The 18,589-nt window shown below is 38.8% G+C and overlaps 1 protein-coding gene across 1 annotated transcript in view; it reads left to right on the top strand.

The window, feature by feature from the left end:
* The window catches only part of frem1b (Fras1 related extracellular matrix 1b), a 213,661-nt gene that overhangs the window by 101,382 nt on the left and 93,690 nt on the right, over positions 1–18,589 (top strand). Inside the window, exons 13-16 of the mRNA XM_069938520.1 lie at positions 6,416–6,583; positions 8,662–8,870; positions 14,821–14,914; positions 16,452–16,704. Coding sequence (XP_069794621.1) covers positions 6,416–6,583; positions 8,662–8,870; positions 14,821–14,914; positions 16,452–16,704 — 724 coding nt within the window. The remainder of the gene's footprint in view (positions 1–6,415; positions 6,584–8,661; positions 8,871–14,820; positions 14,915–16,451; positions 16,705–18,589) is intronic.

The raw sequence follows: 18,589 nt of genomic DNA, 5'->3' as shown, positions 1-18,589 counted from the left end.
AGCTTTCTCTAACGTAGTGGCAAAACCAGGTAACTGCAGCTCCTGCTGCAACTCAACAAAAGGCATTTTAACAGTCTGGACTCCCAGCGACGGCAACCCAACTTCCTCAGGGGGTCGACGCTGGCCCTCCCCCGCAGCTCGTTGTTTTTTCAAAAAATCACGGAAGAGATCGAAATCTTCAGGTTGGAGCATTGCCAGAAACGTTTCAGACAATGGAGTCGTCTTCCTACGTGGTCCCTCCGTTAAAATCAGCAGGCTGCCAGAATCGGGATCCACTACATGGGAACATGCACCTTCTGCCAGAGAATGAGTAATTCCAGCACTATCCTTCATTTGGTGAGTAGTAGACTTTTTTTTCAGCTCCCACAGGCAGGCTTTGTAGTTTAGGCACTGAAGAAATTAAACCTGAAGCTGTAGCAAGTTGTTCAGGCCCCATATCTTCAGTACTTCGAAAATGTAACTTCTTCTGCACTTGAGGTTTAATCTTTTTACCATTAATGGCCATAATAATTCCTTAACACTTTAAACTAAAATTTAAGAAGTTTAAACTTGAAAACAAAGGGTTAAAAAACGGGTATTTAAAAGTCCGGACAGAGAGGTCGAGATCACAGGTCTAGACTCTACACCATCTTGCCATGTCCCCGATAGTCGTCGTTCTAATTACATGTCGAGTGATTTTTCTTTCAACCTGTGAGGTCAATTCAGTTCCAAAAAAATTTCAGATAAATAAGGTTTTCTGATTTGTTGCGAATATCCTAATTTATCTGAAGCTTTTAAAAAAAAATTTGGATAAGTGAGGATTTAAGAGAATCTGATTTTGAATAATCAGAATTGTGCTGTATATTGTAGTGTACAATTCAAAAGATCTTTTTTTTTTATAACCCTTATAATTCAAAACCCTTACCACTAAACAAGATTAAGATGGACAGCACAGCACCAGAAGTCAGAACAATCATCATTCTTTAGGTTATGATAATAATCCATAAATGGGCCTGATGTCTTTTGAAACTTATTATTTGTCTCTTTAATGGCATATCTGATTTTTTTTCTAAATTTAAACAAGACATGGTATCATTTAACCATTGTGTATATGTAGGTGGAGTATTGTCTCTCCATTTCATCAAAATTGCACATCTGGGTATCAATGAAGTAAAAGATAAAATTTGCTTTTGAGTTGCAGTCATCATCTTGAAATTATCCAAATAGAGCAATTAAAGGACAAGGTTATGTCCTAGGCAGTCTCCCCTCCAAGTTCTGACCAGTCCCTGTGGCTGCTTTGCCTCCGAGATCAGACAATCTCAGGCGTATTCTCGCTATTAGGTGCTGCAGACAGAAACAGGGAGGCAACAACTACAACTCAGAGGTTCAGAGGCCGTGATGGATGGAGAGACATGATCATCCACACCAAACGGCAAGACACCTGAGCATACATTACGTGACAATAAAATGAAGCTTGAACCTTAAACCATGTCCTATCACTTTTCTTGCAGTGTAGAAGGATGAGGGGCAAACTTAGATTTCCAGATTTCACTTTTATTGTCAGAGTTCTTACATGACATCATATACAACCCTGAGATTCTTTCTCTGCAGACAATGCCAAATTACTACTTATTGGTAGTGCAAAAATACCACATAATGTAAACATGTAAACAAATAAAGAAATGTAAACATATAACAAATGTAAAAATCTGACCATGTAATACAGAGAGAATTTTTAAAACTCAATAAAGTGCACAAGTAAGAGTCCTTTAAAAAAGGGCAAGGTTCTAATTTGAACTTAAGAATCACTCATAGCATTTGAAAGATTTCTTTCCAAAATTTTTCCAAACTAGGGTAAGTCCAGAACGTGTGAACCAATGAAACATTACCAATTTTACATTTGTTACATAAAGGATTTATATCTTAATAAAAATAAGATAATTTAACTTTAGACATATGTACTCTATGGACCACGTTAAATTGCAAAAAAAGCAGTGTCATGCACAAAAGGAAGGTAGTATTAATCAGATTACAAATGGAGTTCCAAACCACATCTGAGAATGAAAGATTCAAATCTTTCCCAACACAAGGAAGGAGACAGGATAGGTCACTTAAGTGGACTCCGTGGAACTTGATGGTCTCCACTACAGAGGTATTAATGTGCAATGGAGGGTGGTTATAGCTGGCCCTCCTGAAGTCCACAATCATCTCCTTCATCTTGTCGATGTGGAGACTCAGGTGGTTACTCTTGCACTATATCATGAGATTTTCCACTTCTCTGCAGTGTAACTCATCGTTGTAGCTGATGAAGCAACTATTGTTGTGTCATCTGCAAACTCAATATCTTTGTTGGAGCTGGATCTGGTGATCCCTTCCCCTCTTTCGTAAGAGGTCTAAGAGATATCCTTGGACACCATCCTCATCCTACATTGCAGATATCATGGGAAATAGTTGTCAGGATGCTTTCATTAATATCCAAGGACGTTCAAATCTTGCCACTGCAAATAGAACAGAATGAGGAACAATACAGCACAGGAAAACGAATTTTGGACTATGTTGTCCTTGCCAACAATGATGTCAAATTAAATTAAGGCCATCTGGCCTGCCCATCACCTCCATTTCCTGCATGTTCATGTGCCTGTCTAAATGTCTTGGAAATATCACCACCATATTTGCTTCACCACCTCTCCTTGATAGCACTTTCCAACCACCTGTGTAAAGAAAAAGTCACTGTGCACATTTCCATTAATTGTCCCTTCTCACCTGAAAGCTACGCGCTCTAATATTTTGCATTTCCACTTTGAGATAAAGACTTTAACCATCTAACCTGTCTATATCTTTCATAAATGTATTAATTTCCATTAGGTTACTGCTCAGTTTTCAATTCTTCAGAGAAAACTGTCTAAGTTTCTCCAACCTCTCCTTACAGCTAATATTCTCTAATCCAGGCAACATCCTTTTGTATCTCTTCTGGACCTTCGCCATAGCTTCCACATTCTTCCTGTAATAAGGTGACCAGAAGTGCACACAAAATCCCAAATGTGGTTGACCCAAAGTCTTAGATAGCTGCAACATTACTTCCTGATAAAACTTAGCATCCCTTCTTTACCACCCTACCTACCTGTATTGCCATTTTCCGGAAGCTATTGTCTTATATCCAAGATTTCTCTGTCATTGCTCCTCTACTATTTCATTTCATTTAACCTCCTCAGCCTTGTTTGAATTAAACTCCATCTGCCATTTCTCTGCCCATATTTCCACTTAAACTATATCCTGCTATGACCTTCTTCACTAATCTCCACTGTACCAATTTAGGTTTCATCTGTCAACTTGCTTATCAACCCATCCATGTTTCTGTCCAAATTGTTTTATCACTAACAGAAGTCCAAGCACCATTCCTTGCTGAATGCCACCAGTTACAGGCACTCAGCCAGACAAACACCCTTCCACCATGACCCAAGCCGACTTTGAATCCAATCTGCTAAGATACCAAGGATCTTGTGTATCTTAATTTTATGCATCAGCTTACTTTGAGGGATCTTGTTAAATGCTTTACTAAACTCCACATCGACAACATTCAGTCCCCTACCCTCATTAATTTTTAATCATCTTTAACACCATCAAGAACACCAAGTTTGTAAGACATAAGGTACCCTGCACAAAGTCATGCTGATGATCTCATGCTTTTCCAAGTGCAGTTAAATCCCATCCTGAACAATCCAAGTTAATTCTGCAAAACTGATGCAAGACTCACTGGTCTCTAATTTCGTGGAATATCTCTGTTGCTCTGAATTAAGGATTGAGCATTGATTACTCTTCAGTCCTCCGGCATCTTGTCTATGGCTAGAGATGACATAGACATGGAATTTAAATTCAGTTAATATTCTAACTTTTGGACATGTAATGAAAAGTGTTATAACAATGGCCACATAAGAAGAAGAATCAGAATGACAGTTGTTGCTTTGGGGCATCATTACAGGTTCAAAATTCCTATAAATTAAAGTTAAAAAATTCAGTGCAAAAAAATAGAAAGTGAAGTAGTGTCTGTGGTCCATTGAAATTTGATAGCAGTGAGGAAGAAGCTGTTTTTCTACCACTGGGTGTGTGTCTTCAGGCTCCTGTAACTCCTTTCTCATGGTAGTGGCACAGAAGTGAGAAGAGGGCATTGTCTGGGTGATGAGGGTCCTTGAGGATTGAGGATGCTTTCTTGAGACATTGCTCTCTTGTTCATGTTCTTAATGGAGTAAAGACTGAAGCCCATGTTGGCCCTGGCTGATTTCATAACTCTGTAGTCTTCTCCTGCCCTGTGCAGAGACATTTCCATAGCAGACACTGATGCAACCTATTAGAATGCTCTCCTTGGTGCATCTGGAGAAATTTGCAAGTTTTTGGTGACATCTCCTCAAACCCCTCATGAAGTATAGCCACTGGTGAGTCATCTTCATGATTGCATTGATATGGAGGCCCCAAGATAGATCTTTAGAGATGTTGACACAAAGGAATTTGAAGTTTTTAACCCTTTCTGCTGCTGAGAACTGGTTTGTATTCTCCTCATTTCCCTTTACTGAAGTCCAAAAATTAGTCCTTTAGTTTTGCTCTATTGAGTTCAAGGTTGTTGTTGTGACACCACTCAATCAGCTGATCTATCTTAGGCCTGTACACTTCCTCATTGCTGTCTGTGATTCTGTTGATGACCGTGGTGTCATAGGCAATTTTGTAGATGTCATTGGAATTGCACTATACAGTCATGGGTGTAGAGAGTGCAAGGCAGTATACATGGCATACATCCTTGTATACATCCTTGAGGTGAACCTGTGTTGATTGTCAATGTTTTCAATTTACACTGACTGTGGTCTTCTGATGAAGAAGTCAAGAATCCAGTTGTAGAGGTAGGGTGCAGAGGCCTAGGTTTTGAAGCTTATTGACCAGGACTGAGGGTGTGATGGTGTTGAAACCTGAGCTGTAGTTAATAAAAAGTAGCCTTATATATGTATTGCTGTTGACTCAGTAGCCCTTTTCACATTTGCAAGTGATCCCAGGAATTAACCGCCAATCAGCCTTTAAAGTATCTAGTGTGAAAGCAATATCAGCTCAATGCTGGCATTTGATTAGATCATCTCTCGCCAGGGATTGGTGGCCTCAATCCCTAGTACAATCCCCGGTGTCTGCAGATGCAGGCATTGCAATCAGGTAAGTGTGAAACAGGCAATTGCATTGTGGGATTGAAATGACACAAATTTTTGCATGAGTGTCGGAATGTGAAGGAAGATTAAAATGAAGGTATAAATTTTGTCATAGAAAGTCGCAGCAGGAGAGAGAGAGAGAGAGAGACAGAGAGAGAGAGAGAGAGAGAGAGAGAGAGGAATTAAATAGCAATAGCGGAAAATTTTTAAACTGCGTGGGAATGTTGGTAGCTCTACAGCGCACAATTTATAAAGACCATGGGAAAAAGCAATGGCAGACCTCACTTCCCAGAATGCCATGTGGCAGAGAAATCCCTCCATAAATGTTCCGTTGTTGCAGCCAGGCATACAGCCCTATCTCTGCTGCATGGCATTCTGGGAGGGCAGGTCCGCGACTGCTTTTTCCTATGGTATTTATAAATTGTTTGCAATAGGGCTACCATCTTTCCCACTCTGTATAAATTGTGTGTTGTAGTGCTACAAACTTTTCCACCTCGTTAAAAAGTGGTCTGCTACTGTTATGTATTTCTAGCACTTTCCCATGGTCCCTTATAAAGATTTCTATAGGTCAGCACAACAGGGGCTGAAGGGCTCATACTGTGTGGTACATAAAGCTTAATTATGTTATAATTAACATAATTAATTTCGCTCAAATAGAAGATCATAATACATTGATCAGGATTTACAGCAGGTCCACCAGATTTCTCCACTTTTCCTGCAAAGATTCTCTTCTCCAAACATCCATCAAAGCAGAGGTTTTTCACAAGGCAGCAGCTGACCAGCTTAAGGTGGGCACTAGTTGAAATAGAATTGTCCAACCAAGTTGGGTGAATGGGATTTGTCGTTTCTGCTGTTGTATTAAGGCTGTAGAGTGAGCCTTCAATGTCTACTGCAGAAGGCAAGCCAAAGCAGAATTTATGAAAGCCCTGGTTTGCTCAAATATTAGTGGTTCCCTTAACCTTCACATTTACTCTGAGAAAATGCTGAACATTATTTTTGGTGCCAGGCTAATTCTATTTGCAGGAGAATTCAGAATGATAAAAGCACCAGTCACCTTCTGCACTACACTTCAAATAATTTTGTCAGGGTTTATTTGACCAGCTCACTCCTGAAACCCTCAAAGTTTATGTGTGAGATATACTCTGAAAATAATGCAATGGGGGGGGGGGGGGTAAATCAAATCCTTTATGTAGAGCACAGAAAACTGGTGAGGTTTTCTCTGTTTGATTCTAAGTGTTCACTTTATATTCCAGCATGCTGTGAACCACATGAAAGTAGCGTACATGCCTCCTCTTGGGGACATTGGTCCTCATCCACTCTTGGTTCAGTTTGTATTTTCTGTCAGTGATCACCAGGGAGGTTCCTTGACTGGACTTGTCTTCAACATAACCATCATGCCTGTGGATAACCAGCAACCTGAGGTATTGGAGAGTCTGCCATTTTACAATTTACTAATGTGAAAATTGTGCTTAAATAAGCACTTTTTTATTGAACAATTGTTTAACCTATTTGTTCTGCACCATCTACCTGTCTATTTACAATTCAAGTCCTGGAAAGATCAGATGTACTCCAATCACAGAACTAGTTTTTGCCACCAAAAATACTTAGTTTAACAATTTGATCTTTGTTAAGTAAAACAATTTGCAAAATTTATTTTTTAAATGCATATTAACAGAGATAGGAAATAAATAAACAAAACAGCAACATCCTGGGAAATAATTATTAGTTTACTTCGTCTTCCACATCTCTTATCTTGGGTTCATTTACAATCAATGCCATTTGCCATTTTTCAAACATCTCATCTGACTTTTTGAAATGCAGGGACGAATGAATGAAAAACTTCAGAGATCTCCCAGATGAAAAAGTTTCGATGGTCACAAAGGCATTTAATAATGAAATTGTTCTAACTAAGTGTTGCATGTTTCAAAGTAGATTTGATTAGTTTATTTGCAAACACTGCATTTTATTTCTTAATGAACAGGTACAGTAGAACAGATGGAAAATCAAAATGCTCAAGACTCCCATCTGTCTGCTATGGAAATTTTTGACGTTTCATCCTGTCTCAGAAGTTACTGACAAACAGCAAAGTAACAGGCCCTTCTGGCCCACGAGCCCATGCCTCCCAAATATACCAAGTTCACTAACTAATCTATAAACTCCGTGCGTATTTTGTAAGTGGGAGGAAACCCACACACACACACACACACACACACACACACACACACACACACACACAGGGAGAGCGTACAAACTCCTGACACAATGCCAGCTTCGAACCCAGGTCACTGGCACTGTAATTGCACTGTGCTAACCTGTATGGTACCTAAGTGCTGAGTTTCTCCGGTGGAACCCTTAGCTCCTTAGTGTAACAGAGGAATTGGAGTCAGGTTGAGGTCCTGTATTTCACAAGATGATGATCTTGCCACCTTAGGGGTGAAGAACAATTTTATTAATTTTCAAATTCAGTCATCACTTTGATCAATGATTTTTGAGTCCTCTGAGATTAATTTTTCCTCTCTTTTCATGTCCTCTAAAGTAAATTTGGGCAAGTGTTATGTGAAGCACCAGTTAATGTACAAGAAATGGAAACGTTCAAATTCAAGTCTATCATCTAATTGTACCAGTACAACCTGATAAAACAGTTTTCTCTGGTCCACTGCGGAGAACAGTGCAAACATGCATACAGACAAATAATATACACACCAACAGTACATATATTAAAATAAATTATTAATAAACAGTGGCCATGCATTGCTTTAGCAATTCATCAGTCATTTGGCAGTCTCACTCCCTGTGGAAAGAAGATGTTCCTCAGCCAAGTGGATCAGACTCCAATACTTCTGTATCTCTTTCCCCATGAAGATGCTACATGCGGGATTTTGTGAGCCGTCTTTAAACAATGATTCTAGTAAATCACATCAGCGGGGGAAGTGGTAGAGGGGGTGGTGGGGCAGAGGGAGACCACAGGAAACCTCTCTCCCTCTTTTATGTTCCTGTGGATTAACCTCCGAACAGATGCTCTATGGCAATGGGACGATACTGTAATGCCACACAGGACTCTATCGATAGAGCTCCTGTAGAAAGCTGACAGGATGGTCTCCAGTAGCCTTTCCCACCTCAGGAAGTTCAGTCACTGTTTTACTTTCCTGACAAGTGAGGAGATGTTTTGTGTTCAGGGTAGGTCACTTCTTAAGTGAGCTCTGAAGAACTTGTGCTCTCTATTTTCTCCACTACCCAACTATTAATCTGTTGTGAAAGCTGGTCATTCCTGGTTTTTCTACAGTTCACAGTCATCTCCTTTGTCTTGTTTGCAATGAGACTCAGGTTGTTATTCTTGCAAGATTTTTCACCTCTTCCTTCTACCTTAGAATGTCTTTCAAATGCTTATTTGTTTCTTTTTCTGTCTTCTTTCGCATCTTTTTGATGACCTTCTTTGAACTTGAATGAGTTCTTGCATTTTTAGAAGCATGAAGAAACATTTTATTGGTTATTTTGTTAGATATTTACCAATGAAATAAAAGCAGAGGAAGGTTCAGGCTGCTTCATCACTCAAGACAATCTCATGGTGACAGACAAGGATACGATTGATGAGGATCTCCGAATCCAACTGCAACAAAAACCAAAACATGGAAGGATTGAGTTGCATGAAAACATCATGCTGGAGGGTGTCATGTTTACACTGGATGACCTCAAATCCTTTCAAGTCAGGTGAGCAACATAAACGGTGCATTGGTTTTTCTTGTAAGATTAGATTAACTTCTTTGAGAATATTTGTCATTCTAAAACTCAGTACATAACCTGCAGTTTGTCAAACCAAAATTTTTCAATGCAAGTGTGAAGTACTGTGGATACTGAAACTCTAAATTTTGTTCAGGAAATACCTGGAAATACTCATCAATTCAAGAAATGTCCCTGGAAAATGCGGCCACAGATAGCATCAATATTGATCCTTTCCCCCAGTCTCTCTCTTTACTTTCCCCTCTGTCTTTTTTCTCCAGTTTCCCACCCCTTCCTTCTTTCTCCTATTAGAAATCTATGTGTCATAGCCCTCTGCCCTCTCCCCATCATTTCTCAGTTCTCCTCTTTACCTTCCTGCCTATCTTCACCTATTATCTCTGTTAGCCTGCCCTCCTACCCTTTCCTGTCTCCTCTCATCTTCCCCTCGCCTTTTTATTCAGTTGTTTACCTGTTTTTTTTTCCTCCCAGATTGATTGTCTTTTACAGTATGAGAGGTATAGATAGGGTGGACAGCACACACCTTTTTCCCGGGATGAGAGTAGCAAACACCAGATGACATCTGTACAAGGTGAGGGGAGAAAATTTTAGGGGAGATGTCAGAGGTAAGATTTTTTTTAACCCAGAGAATAGTGGGCACTTGGATGGTGGTGGAAGTGGGTGCAATTGAGTCATTTAAAAGACTCTTAAACAGGTACATGAATACAAGAAAAATAGAGGGTTATGGGTGTAAGGTAGGGAAGGTTTAGTTTGTTGAGTAGGTTTCTGTTGGTCGGCACAATATCATGGGCTGAAGGATCTGTACTGTGCTGTAATATACAATGTTGCATGACTCACTGTGCTTCTCCACCAAATTTGTGTATTACACTTCACCCCAGCATCTACAGATTTTCATGCTTACAGAATTGGTTTGGGTCTCACTGAGTTAAGCAATGTTTCAGATTTGATACTCGCATTCGTGTTTTTAAATCTCTCTGTGGTACAATTGTTCCTTCAAAATGCACCTTGTTGGTCAATTTTTTAACTAAACTTTTGATTAAATGCTCCAATATCTTCTTATCTGCATGGGATTGAATTTCATATAAACCACCTTGATACATTGTTACCTTTGTATTTGAACAAGTTTTAGAAATATTAAATCAAACAAGACATGAATCAAATAATAAATGTAAAAATGCAAAATGTTCGAGGAACTCAGTCGATCAGGCAGCATCTATAGGAGGTAAAGATGTATAACTAATGTTTCAGGCATAAGCGTTGATTATATATCTTTATCTTCTTCATACCTTGAAGAGGTGCTCAGGCTTAAAATGTTAGCTACAATATATATCTTTACCTCCTAAGGACGCTGTGAGACCTGCTGAGTTCCTTTAGCATTTTTGTATTTTTACTACAATAACAGAGTCTGCAGACTTTTGTGTTTCCCACATAATCAGATAGGATGTTTTCTGATTTATGCAAGGACATAAGGGTTGAGGGTGCAGAAGACCCTTGCCATTGCCTTCCAAAATAGGGAAGGTGGCAGAAGACTGGGAAATGTTAATGCGGTGGTCAGGAGATTCTGGGGAAGTTTAGGCTAGAAGATTTATTTCAACCATGTGAAAGTTTTTAGAGACAAAGGAAGTGCTAGTATGCACTTGGAGACGTTGGTAAAGGGAGACAGCAGTTCTTTGTAAAAGGTATCTTGTGTTGCGTAACTTGATCAAATCTATTGAGTTGACTGAGAGGTTGGGGGAAATATCGCCGAAATAATGTACAAGGCTTTTCAGAAGGTGTAAAGTCTCCCACAAAAGGCTGGTGTGCAAAATGTAAGTCCAAGAAATGAAAGGGACAATGGCAGCATGAATGGGGAATTGGCTGAAAGGGCGGCACAGTTGGCATAGCAGTTACAGCGCCGGCAATCAGGACTTGGGTTCGAATCCCACACTGTCTGTAAGGAGACTGTACATTCTCCACATGTCTGCGTGTGTTTTCCCTTGGGCTCCTGTTTCCTCCCACCATTTGAAATGCACCGGGGATGAGTTTAATTGGGTGTAAATTGGGCAGCACAGACTTGTGGGCTGAAAAGGCCTTCTTACTGTGCTGTATGGCTAAAAAAAAAGAGACAGTTTTGGGAAGTGTTTCTTCATTATAAAAATGATAGAGAGGGTTGAGCTCTCATGATGAGACCTCTATGTTTACTTTTAACTTAAATTGCAGAATAACATTTCCAAACTTAAACAAACTGGTAGAAATGCAGTAAGTAGTTTTCTTTAATACTTTATTTTAAGTTTTCATACATGTAGTATATAATCATTTGTAAACATCAATCACAATGTACAAATTAATCCTGACTACAAATAAAAGAATTATACCCCTTCCCTTAACAAGCTCTCCCTAACCCTAACCCACTAAAGCAAATCAACAAATAGTGCTTACATATTATATAGTAACATATTAAAGAAAAAAATAAACTAAGAAGAACTACTGGATTGCACTAGGATAGGCTATGGGACATCAAGGACTTTATCAAACAAACAAGTACCTAAACTCATCTTATGGGTGGTGTTGTAGGCTTCAGCAATTGGAAGAGATAAAATTAAACAATAAAACCTATCTTTTTCATATATGGGGCCTATATTTGTAAATATATATTATACTTATTCCTTAAATTATAAGTATTTTTTTCTAATGGAATACACTTTTGAATTTCTGCATGTAATCTATCTACACCTAAACATGAATCCAATTTAAAAGTAACTACAATACACTTTCTTGCCAATATTATTTTCATATATTTCTTTTGATTTCATAAAAATTTCATTTTGGGCTTCGTCCCTTCCATGTTCCCTAATAAAAATAGACATGAAATACCAGTGATTTGTTCGAATAATTTGTGGTGCGCTGTTAGCCAGAATCAGACACACACAAGGTAAGACTGTACAACAGGCTTTAATCCACAAAGACTTCCACAGAGCCAGGCTGGCTGTGGCTGCAGCAACTCTGATTGAGGCCTTGGGAGGCCGGCACAGGCTTATATCCTGGAGGGTGATTGACACCTGACCTGGTGGGGCTTGATCCATTCAGGCCAACTGATTGACAGCTGTGGTCCCCTTACACCCCTGCAGGTACAGAGGTTGCCCCCTGCAGTAGGCCGGTGGTGTACCACCACATAATTCTCCTACTTTCACCCAAAAAGGTCTCACTTTCTGACAAATCCATGTAGAGTGCAGGCAAGTACCTCTTCTATACCGCACCTAAAACATTTATTTGATAAATCCAGTTTTATTTTATGCAACTTATACGGTGTGATATTTAATTGATGCATAAAATTATACTGCATTAATCTATATCATATATTGATTGTATTAGTCATGCAAAATCTCTACATAAGTCTGTCCATGTGTGTTCATCTATTATAATACTCAAATCCTGTTCCCATTTTTGTTTAGATTTATAAATCCTGGGTTTAGAAGTTGCTTTTTGCAACAAATGATACATTGCAAAATAAATTTCCATACAGTCCCTCGTCTAATACGAGTTTCCACTTCACTATAAGAGGGCAATAATCTCTCTGATCCTAGTTTATCTCTTAAAAATATTTTTATTTGACAATAGCAAAAAAAAAACTGGTTCTAGATTGTCCACATTTATCTCTCAATTGAGTAAAGGACATTAACTGCCCTTGTTCATAACAATCTTCAATGCCTCTAATTCCATTATCAAACCATAATTTCAAAAACTGGTTGTCTTGTGAAAACAGCATCAAACTATTCTGGAACCAAGGGGTTTTAGGTGATATAACTCCTTTTGTTCCAATTTCCCCATCTATCTTACCCCAAATATCTATTAAATGCTTTAATAAAGGTGTATCTTTAATTCCAGTCACTAGTTTTGAATTCCATTTATAGATTAAAGCTGCAGCTGATTTTTCTTGAATTTTTCCTGATTAAGGTTGACCCATGCTGGTGTAGTCTCTCCCTCGAAAAAGGACACAATAAATTAATCATATTTGAGCTGCCCTATAATAATTGTTGAAGTTTGGAAGTTGTAATCCCACCCCCCATTTCATAGTTCCATGTTAAATTCTGCATCAATACTCGAGACATTTTACCTTTTCATAAAAAAATTCCTCACTCATTTATTAAGTTCCTTAAAAGATTCTGAGGTATTGAAATAAGTAATAGTTTGAAAAAAAATACTGAATTCTTGGAAAATACTCATCATAAAAGTTGACTCCCCCTATTAAAGTAAAAGGTAATGTCATCCATTTTTTCAGAACTTCCTCGACTTTATGAAGCAAAGATAAATAATTCAATTTCTATAAGTTTTTCAAATTATCATTAGTCCTCTTCCCTAGATAATTGACCCAGAAATGCAATAAGTAGTGAGAAGGATTGCAGTTGTGTTGTGTTGTGTTTGAGGAGATATAGATCTGTTGACTGCAGTTGTGTTGTGTGTGAGGAGATATAGATCTGTTGACTGCAGTTGTGTTGTGTGTGAGGAGATATAGATCTGTTGACTGCAGTTGTGTTGTGTGTGAGGAGATTGTATAAGACGTTGGTGCGGCCTAATTTGGAGTTCTGTGTGCAGTTCTGGTCGCCTAATTATAGGAAGGATATAAACAGAGTGGAGAGAGTGCAGAGAAGGTTTACCAGAATGTTGCCTGGGTTTAAGCATCTGGAGTATGGGGAGAGATTGGACAGATTGGGTCTTTATTCTTTGGAGCGTAGAAGGTTGAGAGGGGATTTGATAGAAGTATTTAAGATTATGAAAGGGATAGACAGAGTGGATGTGGATAGACTATTTCCGTTAAGAGGAGGAAAGATTAAAACAAGAGGACATGAGTTAAGAATTAAGGGGCAGAGGTTTAGAGGTAACATGAGGGGGAACTTCTTTACTCAGAGAGTGGTAGCTGTGTGGAATGATCTTCCGGGAGAAATAGTGGCGGAGGAGTCAATTGTATTATTTAAGAAAAGATTGGACAGGTATATGGATGAGAGGAAGATGGAGGGTTATGGGCATTGTGCAGGGAGGTGGGATTAGAAAGGGGTGTTTGGTTCGGTGCGGACTAGAAGGGCCTAATGGCCTGTTTCCGTGCTGTAATTGTTATGTTATGTTATATAGATCTGTTGACTGCAGTTGTGTTGTGTGTGAGGAGATATAGATCTGTTGATTGCATTAGCAGAAAAGTAGCTGATAAAATTAAAGCAGAGAAAAGGAAGCACAGTTAAAATCCCTGTTACCTGGAATTCAGGCAACCGGCAGCCTCAAGCAGCCAGCAAAAAAAAATCATGGAAAATAAATAGGGTAAAAAAAGACAAAAGTTTAACATTGCCCCCCCCCCCCCCCCACCCCCAGCAGTTGGTTCATCAATCACACAACAAACAATCTCAAGTAACCAGAAAAATCACATATCCGGCACCTACCAATCCCCATGGGTGACAAATATCAGGGGTTTTACTGTATACCATATTTGCTGTCATTATCACGTGGGAATAATTTTTTTTAAATTCCACAATTACCAAGGTGGGTTGAATTGAATCTCTGGATTATTACTCCAGCCCGTTGGATTATTTGTAATCATTTTGCTGTTATACTCCCACCATATAATCACTCAATAAAGACTTTCAGATGATTTTTTTATCAGTTGCCTGTTAAGTTGGATGTAAAGTCTTTCCATTTATTAAAGAGATGACAGCCCTTTGATCATAGTTGTGTTATTGCTTAATTTAAGTACATTTTGTCCTGAATATGTGCTTAAATTGGGAATATATTTTCCAATAACTTTTGTACAAAATAATAAACGTTAATTTGTATGTTTCAAGCAATTTTTCTTATGTCTATGTACAGTATCTTAAACATATCTTGATGGGAAGAAAGTACTTGAACTGTTATATTTCCCTTGGTTTGATTCGTGGCATGATTTCTACTTTGTTCACAGGTACAAACATGATGATTCAGAGACACTGAATGATTTAGTCGTATTTACAGCCACAGATGGATTAAACACTGCAGATGGGGTGTTGAGAGTAAAGGTATTATAAATTATGGCATATTACAGGAGCCCATGAAACTAGATGCACATTACTAAATGGGCATTTGATTCCCACAAACATATTATTATATATAGTTTTTAAAATGTTTTTGTTCCAACCAGACACAATGATACACAAAATATTTGAAAAAGATTTAATTACAAGGTGCTTATAACATAGGAATAAACAATTTGCAGGTTTATGCAGTGCTTTTGTTGCATGTTCATCTTCTCAAAGAATTTCATCAACATAGCATTCTCTTTCCTTCTTCCTCATCTACTCTGTCTTACTCTGTCTCACCATCCTGGTGAAGGATTCCAACCCGAACAGTTGATCATTCTTTTTTGTGTCACCAATGCTGCTCAACTTGCTGAATTGCTCCAGATTCCAACATCCACAGGCTCTCATCCATCTCTATGCATTTAGCTTATTTACTTCAGCTACTTCCTATAGAAGAGAGTTTAATTCCCAACCACACTAGGTAAAGTCGATTCCACCAGATAAAGTAATGCTTGGTCTGTAGTTATAGCAGCACCACCACCCCCCCCCCCACCCCCCATTTGACATCTCATTAAACCTTATTAAGATTTTGGATGTTTCTGAAAACTCCTCATTCTTCTCCTTTCTCAGCTGAATTCCCTAAATTAGACATACCGCACGGTAACAGGCCCTTTCAGCCTACAAGCCCGAGCTGCCCAATTATATTCGATTGACCAACAAGCCACGGTGTGTTTTGAAGGGTGGGGGAAAAAGAACAAAACAGCCAGAGGAAGCCCACACAGACATGGGGAGAATGTACAAACTTCTTAAAGACAGCACAGGATTTGAACCCTGGTCCCAATGACTGGCACTGTAATTAGCATTGCGCTAATCGCCTCACTAATCAGATAGATACAATCTTCTAGTTCTTTCATCAGATTAATGAATTTCATAAGATTTATGGGGAGACAGAGACATTGGGAGAGAAGTCAGACATTTTAATTCCACACACGATTCCCACACTGACATGTCAGTCCATGGCCTCATGCATTGCCAAACTGAGGCCACATGCAAAGTGGAAGAACAACTCCTTATATTCCATCTCAGCAGTCACCAACCAGACAGCATTAACAGACATATGGATGTTCTCTCTATTTTTGCTGGACATTGTAGTTCTTTATCTCCCAGCTTGCAACTGTGGGTTAAGTTCGTAGGAAAATTATGGTCAGTAGCTGCCCCTTTACGATGGAAGTGTTGGGAGGCCAGAAATAAACACTTGAGTGGATGGGTCTGATTAGCAGAAGAGAGATCACAATCAATAGTGTGAGGGCAGGAGGAGCTGCCCACTCCTGGTTTAAAAAAGTACAGCAGAAGGGGCTCATGCTCTATCAAAATCAACTTTGTGACCACAGGAGAGTCTGTACCTGTAGCCTTTTGCTGGGAGTGGATATGTGGGATGGATGGAGAAGGGAAGGTGCTGGGAGAGTTAGTGTTTGAAAACAAAGAAAGTTTCTACATCCTCTTAGATAAACATGAACTCTTTGTTGTCTTTTAACAGATTATACCAATCAATGACGAATCTCCAGAGCTACAGCCACATTTAAAATCTGAACTACAATGCCATGAAGGAGAAAGGGTCTTAATTACCTCAGAGTACCTTTATTCTACAGATGCGGACAGTGATGACATGAAACTGATGTACATGATTGTTCGTTCGCCCACATATGGAGTGATAAAAAGGAACAATGTCATCATTGATAAATTTTTACAACTGGATATAATTGAAGGGTCAATTTCCTATTGGCATACTGGTAGGAATGTTGTATTGTGGAACTGTTGGTCCTAATTGGTGCAGTTTCTGTAATTCTGCTGTTTCACAAATTGACAATATTTACAAAATAGTGAGTGACATTTTATGAAAAGAATTTTTTTTTGAGCTAACAAAAGCCAGAAACGGTATGAAGTTACATCTTTGACAAGTATTCAAAAGGCAGATATCCATCAGATGCTAATCAATCAAAAGATCTTTCAGATGATTCTTATCCTAGGCAATGCTTAATTAAAATATAAATAGAAAATGCATGAAATATTCAGCAAGACGGACAGTACCTGCAGAGGGAGAAACAGTTTATATTTAGGTCATTGATCTTTAGACCTTTAGCAGCTTGTAATATAAAACCTATTAAGATATAATGAACACAAGGACAGCAAGGAATAAAAGGCATCTGATAGCAAGCAAGAAAGGAAAGATTCAAAGGATAAATGGATGATTTTGCAAGGCAAATGAAGGTGATAATAAGGCATGAAGCAAATGTATTCAGGAGATCACCAAAATCAAAAATCAAAATGGAAAACTCAAGAAAAATTGAACAGGAGGTAATGTTTCAGGTTGATGATGTTTCTTCAGAAATTTCAAAGAGCAATATTCTGATGAAAACTTGTTGACTTCAAACATTAACCCTGTTTCTGTTTGACCTGGTGAGTGTTTAAAGTATTTTCTGTTTCTACTTTTTTGCTTTGAGATGAGCGGAATCTGAATCATGGTCTAAAATTCTCCAACTCATATTTGAGTTTCAAATGCTGTAATATGCCTATCCAAAAGAGAGGTTGCTCAAATTCATGAGTAATGAACCCGTGATGATTTCATGAGAGATCCTGCTGCTACAGATGAAAATGTTGCAAGAGCCCATGAAGTTAAGCTGTGTGGAATAATCATCACATCTTTCTTTTTTATGCTCTGCTTTGTAAAACTTTGAAAATCAGCACTTGGGGTGGCCAAGCTGTGGAAAGAGTGTGGTCTGGATATCACAATGCCAGCCAGGAGTTTGTTAGAGGGGCTCAATCAGTAACTGGGGGGGATTGTCAGACTTGGAGGTTCATCTAAGTTTTGGATCAGGAGTTTAGTGAGAAGATTTAGGGAATGCCTGGAGCTTAAGTTTACTGCTGGAATGAAAAAGAAGTCTTGTGGCCACAGAGGTTTACAGGAGTTTAATAGGTAGTGCCATCATGGAAGGTGATGGGGAAAACAGACCTCCTAAGTCTCTCTTTTACATATCTTTCTCTTCATGACAGGGGTGGTGGACTAGTTGTGCCTCTTTGTGTGCCTTTATGGGCAAACAAAATTAACAAACTGTGTTTATGTACTTGCCAATAAAAGAACCTTGCACCTTAAGTTGGGTTAGGGTCAGCAGGCTGGGGATTGATGCAAGGAAGATTGGACTGGGAGGTTTGTAGATTGATCAGGCCTGGAGGTTGGGAAATGGAAAAGTATTTCATGAGAGAGAGGGTGGGAGGAGAAGATTGTATTAGTCATGGAAAGAGGTAAACCTTTGTGGGTTGAGGAAAGTTCATGGGCATTCTAGAGAGAAAGGTCAGATAAGCACGATGGTAGTTAGAAGAGGTGGTGATATTCTGATAAAGTTCATGAGCACCAGAGGTGCAAGGGTGGCTAACGGAATAGGGGTATCAAAGAGAGAATTGGCCAAGAACATTGTCTAAAGAAGGCACATGTCTGTATATATTATTTTCTCAGAACATTTTCATATGGAGACAATCCTGCAATGTGTTCAATATTTGCATAAGATTACACAGCAAGTATATCATCTAGATTTTCTTCAACTCCAAGAAGTTCTTCACCTCAAAGTGGAATACCTCCACCTCATGCAATGTATCCTCTACTTTTTTTGTGTCTCTAAT

Source organism: Narcine bancroftii, chromosome 5 (genome assembly GCF_036971445.1).
Source record: "Narcine bancroftii isolate sNarBan1 chromosome 5, sNarBan1.hap1, whole genome shotgun sequence".
NCBI classification, from domain to species: domain Eukaryota; kingdom Metazoa; phylum Chordata; class Chondrichthyes; order Torpediniformes; family Narcinidae; genus Narcine; species Narcine bancroftii.
The sequence above is the reverse complement of the archived record's forward strand: the minus strand, read 5'-3'. Positions and strand labels throughout refer to the sequence as shown.